The sequence below is a fragment of the Plectrocnemia conspersa genome, unplaced genomic scaffold (assembly GCF_051122295.1).
Source record: "Plectrocnemia conspersa isolate PC_06_02 unplaced genomic scaffold, ASM5112229v1 ptg000011l, whole genome shotgun sequence".
In the NCBI taxonomy this organism is placed as follows: Eukaryota; Metazoa; Arthropoda; class Insecta; order Trichoptera; family Polycentropodidae; genus Plectrocnemia; species Plectrocnemia conspersa.
This window is the reverse complement of record NW_028277175.1, coordinates 341,276-352,094: the sequence shown is the minus strand read 5'-3', so window position 1 is coordinate 352,094 and position 10,819 is coordinate 341,276. Positions and strand designations below refer to the sequence as shown.

The window sequence follows — 10,819 nt, the reverse complement described above, 5'->3', positions numbered from 1 at the left end:
GTTTATGACACCATCGTCACAAGATTCGTCAGTTGGATTGCCAGGCATTGTATTTTACGGTATAAAAACGAAACGCTATGGAACACACAACACAGATAGAATGGAAAAATCACACTAGCAAGATCTAAAATGCGATAGAATAGTCGCTATTGCGTGCAGGTCCACGTCCATATTATTCAGTTATATACGAACATATGAGTGAAAGGAAAATGATTTTGGTTAGGCATCGTGTGATTTTTGTATCTGATATTGTTAAAAGAATATTTCAAAATGTAGAAAATAAAAGTAAATATAAATATAATTATATTTATATAGAGGAAAATAAAATGTTTGTTTTTGTTAGCGTCGTCACTGGCAACACCGGGCTTGCGGCCGCTTCGGGTAAATGTCAATGGATGTTAATGTTTTTGTTTATATTCGCCTCTTCTGGGCGTCGTTTCATTTACGTTTCGTCCGTGTTGTGCAATAAATGCCATTTCACTAACGTTCGCAGACGATGGCGAGGCTGCGGGAGCGTCCGCGTTCCTAGTGCGTTTCCTCGACCAAAAAAAACATGAGCTCGAAGGTGCACTCGTTCGAAGAGGCCGAGGGGGAAGAGAACTTGTTTTCGAAGGTGCTGAACGGAATGAAGAGCGTGTTCAACAACGCCGGCGCCGCGAGGAGGAGCGGCTCCAGAAGGAGGTCTCCGATCGTCAAGCGGAAGCTGCAAACTCCGCCCGCGCCGACTCCGCCCGTGACCGACGACGACGCCGCCATCGTAATCCCCATTTACAAGAACAGCGCAAACCAGGAAACTGACGTCCGGGACGGCTACATCATCGGAGAGTTTCTCCCGAGCGACGACGTTAACGTCTCAGACGGCATCTCCAACTACGCCGTGCTCTCCGTCAACCCCGACTTCTCCATAACCGCCGACTTCACCCAACAGATATTCATGTCTTCCAACGGTCAAAACGTCGACTCCTCCTATTCTAATTCAAACGTCTCGCAAAACGCGATAGAAGATTCCGACCGACCCAAAACCGACGCCGTTGCCGTCGCTAACGACGATGATCTGAACGATAAACTGACGGACTGCAGCGTCGACGATCCCTCCGAGAATAAACCCAGAATCGTATTAAAGTTTCGCTCGGACAAATCCGGTTATCGCAATTCCAACATGAAGATCGTCTCCGACGGAGAGAAAGCAGCGAATCGGAGGTCTCTGAGAGGCAAGTCCATAATGAACGCGACCAAGAAAGATTCCAACAGCGAGTCCGACGACGGTCGAAAGAATTCCACTCAAAGCGGCGTCAAAAGATCGGTGCGACGGTCCAAGGACTATTCGGAGAACGTCTTAGCCAACGCGATAGCCAGGAAGGAGAAGTCGTACGAAGCCTCCAACAGCGGTCAGACGAGACTCTCGAGACGCATCAAACCTACGGCTAAAGTATTAGCCAACAGAGAACTCAGACTAGGACTGGAGACGCAGAATAACGCGCGACTGGGAATAATCGACAAATCGAAACCGGACGAAGGAAAAGTCACGAGATCAAAATTGAAAAAAGCCACCGAAAATAAGAAGAATCAGAAGAAGATCACTAACACGACTCGTTCTTCGGACGAAGAACGAGTCGAGAAAGTCCAGGAGGAACGGAAAGATCGTTATTTATCATCGGACGAGATCAATCGATGTATCTTAGGTCCGGCGTACCAAGCGGACGGTAAAAAAGGCAACGGTAAGAAGGATTCCGACGACGATGACGACGACAACATCAAGATTAAATCTAAATCGAAAGAAAGTCCTTACGAAGAAGATAAAGAGCACAAGCGAATCAACAAGTTGAAAAAGAAACATCTGAAAAAATTGGGTTTGAAAGCGGTGTCCGGTCATAATAGAAAGAAAGTTGCGCGGGATCGCGAAACGTTCACCGACGAGTCGACGATGGACTCGACCAACACCGAAGCTATAATAGAGCACTTGAATTCGAGAGCGAAGACTTTAAATTCAAGGTGACCCTATTTTTATTTCTTAATAAATAAATATTCATTTTAAAACGACGTTTTAAATTTTTTTCAGTTCTACGGAAAAGTCAGTCAAGACGAGCGAAAAACACGACGAAGAAACGATCAAAACGCAAAGCAAGAAGTTGAGAAGCAACAAGCATAAAAGAAAGATATCGATAAGCGACAGCGAAATCGACGAAGACGACAAGCTCGATTTGGACGACGAGGAAGAAGTGTCGATCAGAGTGACTCGGAAACGATCCAGGATGAGCAATTCGAACTCGAACGAACATAACGATCCACATAAAGTGTAAGTATCGTCTTACTTTTCAATAAAACGCATCGAGATGATATATTTTTATTGTAATTTTAGATGTTCGAAAGAAGAAGAAAGCGTCTCAAACATAACATCCTGCTTTTGCACCGCCAAATCCAATCTATACGCCGATCCGGACTCGCTGACCGACGTCGAGTTCTGCAAAGCCGTCGAATTCGTCGGAGGCCGCGTAATCGGATGCGGCCGAAAGGTCTCCGTCCGCAAACTGGTCAGGGCCGGACCGAGAGCTCCTTTCTTCGTTGCGTGCGACATGCACCACTTCCGGCTTCTCTCGCATCACTGCTGCGCCGGTTGCGGAGTCTTCTGCAGTCACGTAAGCGCCGAAACGCGCTTAGAAGCCTGCGCTACTCTTATCGATCGCTTTTATCGCAGGGAACTCACTATCGATGCAGCGAAGGTCACCTGTTTCACTGGGAGTGCGGACTTCCGTTTGTGCCTCTATACGTTCCTACGGGTCAGACCGACGCGTCTCAAGCGACCAACGAGGATCATCCGAACCAACCCAGAGGGACCATGACGGACTTGTACAACTCGGAACCCGGCTGTCCTCATTGCGGAGTCAACGATGATACGATGGAACCGATTAACGTCGACTGTGTTAAAGTCACGCTCGAAACCAAGTGTTCTAATCCGATGGTTTTACTGCCCAGCCCTCGTTTGCAATGGTATGTAGAAGTATTAAAATAGTCAAATTGTTACATGACCCTTATTTGTCACGGCAGTGTCAGATACGATCCAATTTTCTCGTCTTATATCACGATCATTAAAAATTAAATAATCGTCCATTATAATTCAGTTATCTTATATATAAAATCGCTCACATCAAAATCGAAATGTTCTACATTCAAATTAATATTCTATAAATCGTATCGCTGGATTATTATATAATACACATAAACAAAACAAAAAAAATTAATTTCAATTAATGAAAATAAAAATTGAGCTTGTTCGGTTTGACTTCCGAGCCAAATGCATTGAATTCTTTTGTTTTTAATTAGATGCTTGACTGTCGGCCGATGAAAATTCAGCATTTAAATACAAAACAAGATGTAAGATTCCTCGTTCTCTCGTAGCTTCTGAAAAAAAATTATAACCAATAAGTATTATGTACATATAAAAGTTAAAAGCCATGTTCAATATTCCTACTTAGAATTCATAAATGCAATTTGAACGTGAAAATTGAAGAAAAAAAATAGACATGATATTTTACATAAATAATATGGTTCATTAACTATAAAAATATAATATGTACAGCTATTTAGCTGATAACATTGGTAGTATATTTGCTACAGAGAAATAATCACTTTAAATTCCAGTCTCATAATATTTTTAGTCATCGTATATTGCTTTTGCAAAATACTTATAAACAATAAGAACTATATACAACAATTAAACATTGAACACAATATTCCTAATTATGGTCTATATTTGCAATTTAAAAGTGACAACTGAAGAAAAACATACAACGGAAGTTACCTTAACCGCCCTACCTTTGGGTTATTATTCAAAAAGTAGTTAAAAAATACATTGTTTTTTTTTTCATTAAATTTCACAATAACGATACTTGTTTACAATATAACAGAAAAAAAATACGCAATAGACTCATTTGTGATCCTTTTTTGTATCCTTTGCAAGTCAGAGGTTCTCGAAAAAAAATTTCGCCGAATATTTTTTATAATACCCATACGAACGTATCACGTACGTTCGTATGGGTAGGGCGGTTAAAGTATGTTTAAATCGGCGACTCTTCTTCAACGGTTAAGTTGAGGCAATACGTCTTATTTTTTATGCTTTCCATACATAAATGTATTCATATTTCTCATTGTTTCTGAAAATTGCATGTTTCTTTAGTCTAGTTGCCAAATAATGCAATCGACTCACTATTACTAGAAAATGTCTAAAACATGTTTCTAAGATACTTGTACATGGGAGAATATAAATAATAGCTATTTTTATTTTCCACATAATTACTACAAGGTACGCTAGGATATGATTCAATTGAATCGCTTCGGTGAGTGTACATACTTGGGAAAGCATTTCTTCAAGCTGCTGGTAGGGAATATACATAATCTGGAGATTCTGCCAGAACTTCATTTTTGTGTGCCAATTAATTACCAGCGATTGCTTAAAATAAAACACTAAAGATATATTAAAAAAATCAGAATGAATCAAAAATAAAATTTAAAACCCAAAAAATTGAAGGTCCGGTATTTATATACACTCACTAGTTGCGATACCTCACGATAGTTAGGGACCTACAGCTAGTTAATTAATTATTACAGTATATAAAAAAAAACGTCGTCAGAATCAAATTAGTAATTATTGAATGTTTTATTTAATAGGATCCCTGCAACAATGTCGTTCGCTCATTCGTCCAATTCTAGAAGCATAATAGTAGGCGACGACGATGACGATCTACCTTTGATACCAGACGGTTTAATCGAGAACATCAAAGAAAGCTTGGATAAAATCATCCAAAAGAGGGACAACACCATCGATTATGACGATCTGTTGATTAAGGTCAATCGTGACAATCAGAAGGATATGAATCTGATCAAAGCCGTCTGCGACAAGGAGAATTCTGCCGAGTCTATAATAGACGCCATAAGTAAGATTATTTTTCCTTGTCTCTCCTTACGATAGTTTCTATTACATTTTTCTACGCAGATTCCGGAGGCAATCCTAAGAGGCGCATTCCTCACGTTGACGACGGAACGTTTATGCATCTAGCCGCTCGAGAACTAAACATGTGCGCTCTGTACATATTCAGAATGATCGGCTGCGAATTGAACCCTCAAGACGGAGAGCGAAGGACGCCTCTCATGTTAGCCGTTATGAATTACGATACGGAGATCGTCGACAAGATGACCGATAAAGACGACGAGTCTAACGAAAACGTCGAACTGCCCGAAGACGATTCGATAAACGAAGAATTGAAAGACGAGAACGAAGCTAAAGAACTGGTCGGCCAATCGAACGAATACAAAATGGTCGTCAACTTTTTGCTAAAATCCGGCGCCGACGTTTCGATAAAGGTTTTTATAAATACATTTTAATAGTCGCGAATAACGGAACACGGGTTTAAAATTTTTGATTTTTAGGGTCCGAACGGTGCGACAGTTTTACATCTCTCCTCGAAATACGGCGATATCTTGACATGCTCGAAGATTCTCAAGGTTTATGCGAAGTTTATGAAGAAGTTCATCAATCAGACGGACGACGGCGGTTGGACGCCTTTGGTTTGGGCCGTCGAGAATCAGAGACAAGATGTCGTCAGGTTCCTGCTGGAGAAAGGCGCCGATCCGACTCTGAGGGACTCCGAAAATAACACTGCGCTGCATTGGGCGGCGATGGTGGGCTGCAAAGTCATTATGGAGGATCTGTTGAAATTCGGAAGTCACGTGAACGCTTCGAATAGAAGCGGCGACACTCCCCTGTGAGATTTTATATATATACATAAAAAATATATTTGTCATTATATTGTGAGATTATGGAGTAAAAAATGCGTTTCAGGCATCTGAGTGCGCGTCACGATCATCATAAATGTGTGGTGGTGCTTCTGGCGTGGGGAGCGCAGGTATTTATTTAGTATTTTATATCTTGAGCTATCAATTCTCAGAAGATGTTTTATTATTATTACGTTTTTTTAGGTCATAGTTAAAAATTTAGAAAATGAAACACCTTTAGATTGCGTAAGTGACGACACGAGCGATTGTTATTCAACGCTGGCCATCAACGAACAAATCCAAAAAGTGGTCAACGACAATCAGGGTCCGGATCGGATCTTATCCGAGTGAGTATTCATATAAATTGCTTCCGAGTGAGCCATGTTGATTATATTTAATTATCAATAAAGGGATATATCAAACGGAAAGGAAAACGTTCCTGTAAAATGCGTTAATAATGTGGACGACGAAAATTTGAACGGCAAATTTTCATACATCACGAAGAATTGTTTCACGGTCGATATTAAAATAGATAGAAAGATCAACTCCATGCAGGTAGTGCTTAAGTTATTTATTGATAGTTTTGACTGTTTTCTTTTATGTTCTTAAATAATATTTTTATATTATTTTAGACGTGTCAGTGTAAGGAAATGTGCGAAGAAGGATCAAGCGACTGTTCGTGTTCGAATCTATCCATGAAGTGCTGGTACAATGCCAACGGAAGACTCGTGTCTGATTTCGATTACGACGATCCTCCTATGATATTTGAATGTAACGACGCTTGTTCTTGCCATAAGGTATTTTATATAATTTAACTTATCTATAATTTGGTTGACGAAATTTCATATAACCATTATTGCTACTTTGGCGAGAATTTGTAACAAATTCCGTTGTTGCCGGATTTATGCAACCCAGCACATAAGGGCGCTGGAGCAATCCAGAAGAACCGTAGCAGGTTTTTGTGCAATTGAGGGCGATGGAACGATCCAATGGTATAAAATATAAAAAGAAAATATGAAAAACATTTTGTTTCATAATTTCATCTGTTGTGTAACATACAATTAAAGTCGTATTGATATAAAAATGCAAGTTATAAATGATTGGCGGTCAAATATATGACTGATTTTAACCTCCAAATATTGGAAGGTGAGTGTGTCAGGAAGTCCAGCATGCATTGGCAGGATGTATATCCGACGGCGCCGACAACATTTTATTGCTTTTGACGTGAATTTTTGATTCTAAGAATTGATAATTGTTTTTGCACCCTCCTATTGACCAAAATTCGGTTTTAATATACTTCGACGAATACTCTCTTATTAGTAATCTGTAGTAAAATCGGTAAAGAAAGCTATCATATTTTTAAAACACTAATATCCAAGTGCAGACTAACTATGCAGCAACATGCTGGATGCGCCGTCTGTCTGTGCTTATTCTTCCGCTTAATTTCCCCTGAGAGAGGAGTCGTTTTATTTCGTATTTTTGAAATGACCTAATGAGTTTTAAAAAAAAAATTTTAGAATTTTTATTAGGTTAGGTTTGGGTTTGAACAACAAACAGACGTTTCGCAAATTGAGTAGCGCCTATCAGTTAAATTATATTTTCGCTAGTAAAAATATATATTTACTGGTAAAAATGTATTTCGATTTCACTAGTGAAAGTATAACTTCACCGAAAAATACACATACACTGTAAAATTTATACATTGCGCGTAAGTATGTAAATGTATATATTACTACGTATGGAAAAGTTAAAATCATATAATTTTACTAGCACATGCCAGATAATTTATATTTTCACTGGTAAAAATATATATATATCTACCCGTGAAAATATATTCAAATACGATTTCACTGAAAGGACATGTTTTAAAAAATATTTTCGGGATAGATTCGAAACTGTTGTCTCTGACTAAAAGTTTGTAAACTAATATTAGTACAGTCATAAATCTGCTTACTAAAAAATAAACGATTGCAAGTGTCAATCACGGTGATTTAAGAGTATTTCTGTAAAGCTGAATATCAAAAATTGATAGCATCATATTTATCCTTTTATTAGTTACATTTTTAATGGTATTTGTATTATTCAATGTTACTGCAATTCATTTTACAATTTCTAGCTTCAAGTACAACAATATTTAATGAATTATTTCTTAAAAAGATGCCAAATCTAAACTTTTCATTGCTCGATTTTATTTTTAAATGCTTTACAACAGCTGCATTTTTAATACTGCATAAGAAAGGGTGGGTCTGTGCCAGATTTTAAAAACATGCCTGTTTTCTTGGAATCTGTTATTAGATGTCAGAAGTATTTGAATAGCAAAAAAATTGCTTACGATCTTCTCAACTAATATAATTGACCTTATCTATATTAATACACAATCGAAAAAACGATAAACGGCATTAGAAAATCGTCAAGACTTAAATATTCTGCATTAAGAAATTACTTTTTACAAAAGAATGTACTTGAATTTGAAAAATACTATTGAACCTAATTTTAGACGTGAATACAATTAGCCAACACGTCAAAAGTGACTTGAATTTCAATGATATGTGAAACGAAGAGTGTTTCAATACTGCTGAAGAGATTACAGACAATAAGGATCACTGTAGAGTACCTCAGTAGATTAGAGGTTACACTATTGACAGCCGAATGGGCTTTAAATTTTTTGTTGAAATAATTAGAAAACCTTGATTCAGAGCTAAGCTCGAAATTTAAACTAGGAATTTAAAAAGAAACAAACAAGCAAAGAGACGACATTAATGTCATTAATTAAATATTTGCAAAATCAAGAATCTTTTACTAATCAAAAGAAGAATGACCTTTTTAGTTTTTCATTCAAGATAGAAATTTGTAAGATTGGTAAAGAAATGTATTTAATAACTCTATGGATTCTATGAACCCTTGTAACATTAAAATCCATATAGTCCACTGAAGAAATCTAACATTTATCATTAGTTTAACAATTTGAAAAATAAATTCTTCGTTATCTTTAGTTGTCTTTTTTCTTTTCTCTCTTTAAGAGTATTAAAAGAAGAACAGTTTACATAATAATGGAAAAATAATACAAAATACTATAAAAAGAATTAACGGGAAAGAGAACAAACATGTTTGATGCCCTTGTTGTCGATTAAAGCAACATTGACACAATATGTGCTATTTAAAAAGTTATTTTAAAAATAATGTGTGATAATGTACCTACTAATATGTTTTAATGACTATGAATAATATAATTTACATACTTAAATATTGGCCAAAAATTATTGTAACAACAAAAACAGTAAAGATATTTTACAATTATAAATATATCTACAATATTCTGCATTATTATAATCACATACTATAATTTCATATATTGTATATCAACTCGGACATCATATTACATATATTAAGATTATTTGCATCTATAACATGCTGATTAAGTTTCAGTTTTGACCATTCGAATATATTTTATATGTTATTATGAATTTTATATTTGTTTTGTAGCTTCGGTGTATAAACCGTTGTTTGGACAAAGGACTGAGGGTTTCATTGAAAGTGTTCCGACAGACTGAAAATACAGCGAGGGGCGGCGGATGGGGCGTTTGTACGTCGGAGCCCATTTTGAAAGGCACTCTCGTATCGGAGTATGTCGGCGAAATATTGCCTGGGTCTCTGGCTTACCACCGCGCCGACGACTCGTATCTTTTCGAGCTGGAGCTGAAGGACGATATAATGGAGGTATTAACTCTAACGTAATTTAATACATGCCTATAAATTAAATATAATTAACTATCTAGGATTCTGCCGAAACGTATTGCTTGGACGCTAAAAACTACGGAAACGTATCGAGGTTCATAAACCACAAATGTGAACCGAATTTAGTTCCTGTGAGATTGTTTGTAGATCATCGCGATCTGCATTTCCCGAGAGTTGCCTTCTTCGCTTGCAAAGATATCAAACCGGGAGAAGAACTCGGGTAAGGATGCGCTCACAAATATGACGGTGCTAAATATATTTATACTAAACGATTTTTTTTAGATTCGACTACGGCTCCAAGTTTTGGAAGATCAAGATCAAGAGCTTTACGTGCCACTGCGACTCGGCTGTGTGTCGCTACGACAAAAAGACGAATTCAGAGGACGAAGCCACCGAAGCCGAGGACGTAGATCAGGAGTCCGAATAGATCATTCGAGTTGCCAAATAACCATGGTGCTAATTATACGTTTTGTACGTCTGTCTTTGGATCGTTTTTTAACTGTTTCGATTTGATCTTATCGGTGCGCGCGTTTCACTAGTCATTATCGCAAAAATGTACAAACATGTATTTAAAACGAGACTCGTCTACTTAATGATTTTTTAGCGCGGCGTATTATTGTAATCTAGTCATTTTATTAAATTATTACATGTTCATTAGGAGTTAAACGATCGGTAACGTTCAGCGAGTAAAAAGACTATAACTCATATAACGATAAGTTCGTTTTACATATTTTATAATTTCATCTCATCGAGATTTGTAATAGTGTGCGATTTTTATTTGTATAATTAAAGCGTATTTTATTCGAGCGGTAGAATGTAATATAATATGTATAGTGATAACTTTTCTATCGAAATGCTATGCTTTATTATCATCAATACATATACTACATAATGAACAGTTTAGTTTTATTTACCTTACCCGTTTTTTATGTTTACATAAAATTGTAGGTAGGAGATGGTTTAATCAACTACATACTCTTATCTACAATAATTTTTTAATAGTAAGTATGAACGTAATCAGATAGGAATCTGGTATTTATCTTTATCTTTTAATGATACATGCTGATATATTGCAATTGCATTTTTCTATGGAATAATAGCACAACATTAATTTAAAATTGCTCTCCTTTTAAAAAAGTCTTTATCAAGTTTATTATTGTATTATATTCATCAAAAACTGATGACTCAAATTTAAGATATTGATTTTATTTTTGAAAATTTTCTGCTTAAGTATATATTTCTATAATATTTTTTAAAATTTGATTCAATGTAAATGATTTCTAAATTCCGATATTAAGGACTTTAGAAAGTTTAG

General features: G+C 36.7%; 1 protein-coding gene across 1 annotated transcript; it reads left to right on the top strand.

Moving 5' to 3' along the window:
* The first annotated feature begins 350 nt into the window (after nt 1–350).
* Nucleotides 351–10,400, top strand: G9a (histone-lysine N-methyltransferase G9a). Its single transcript, XM_088198784.1, has 15 exons — nt 351–381; nt 494–1,992; nt 2,060–2,296; nt 2,360–2,636; nt 2,696–2,988; nt 4,666–4,931; nt 4,991–5,358; nt 5,425–5,759; nt 5,837–5,900; nt 5,974–6,116; nt 6,180–6,324; nt 6,402–6,566; nt 9,253–9,486; nt 9,546–9,724; nt 9,787–10,400. The coding sequence occupies exons 2-15, from the start codon at nt 554–556 to the stop codon at nt 9,929–9,931; spliced, it is 4,290 nt and encodes a 1,429-aa protein (XP_088054910.1). The 5' UTR covers nt 351–381; nt 494–553; the 3' UTR covers nt 9,932–10,400.
* Nucleotides 10,401–10,819: the final 419 nt, after the last annotated feature.

Excerpts from the sequence above, each read along its gene's own strand:
- G9a (XM_088198784.1), top strand. The coding sequence starts at position 554 with ATGAGCTCGAAGGTGCACTCGTTCGAAGAGGCCGAGGGGGAAGAGAAC. Across the intron at positions 2,297-2,359 it reads CATAACGATCCACATAAAGT|ATGTTCGAAAGAAGAAGAAA; the intron begins GTAAGTATCGTC and ends TTGTAATTTTAG. Across the intron at positions 9,487-9,545 it reads TGAAGGACGATATAATGGAG|GATTCTGCCGAAACGTATTG; the intron begins GTATTAACTCTA and ends TTAACTATCTAG.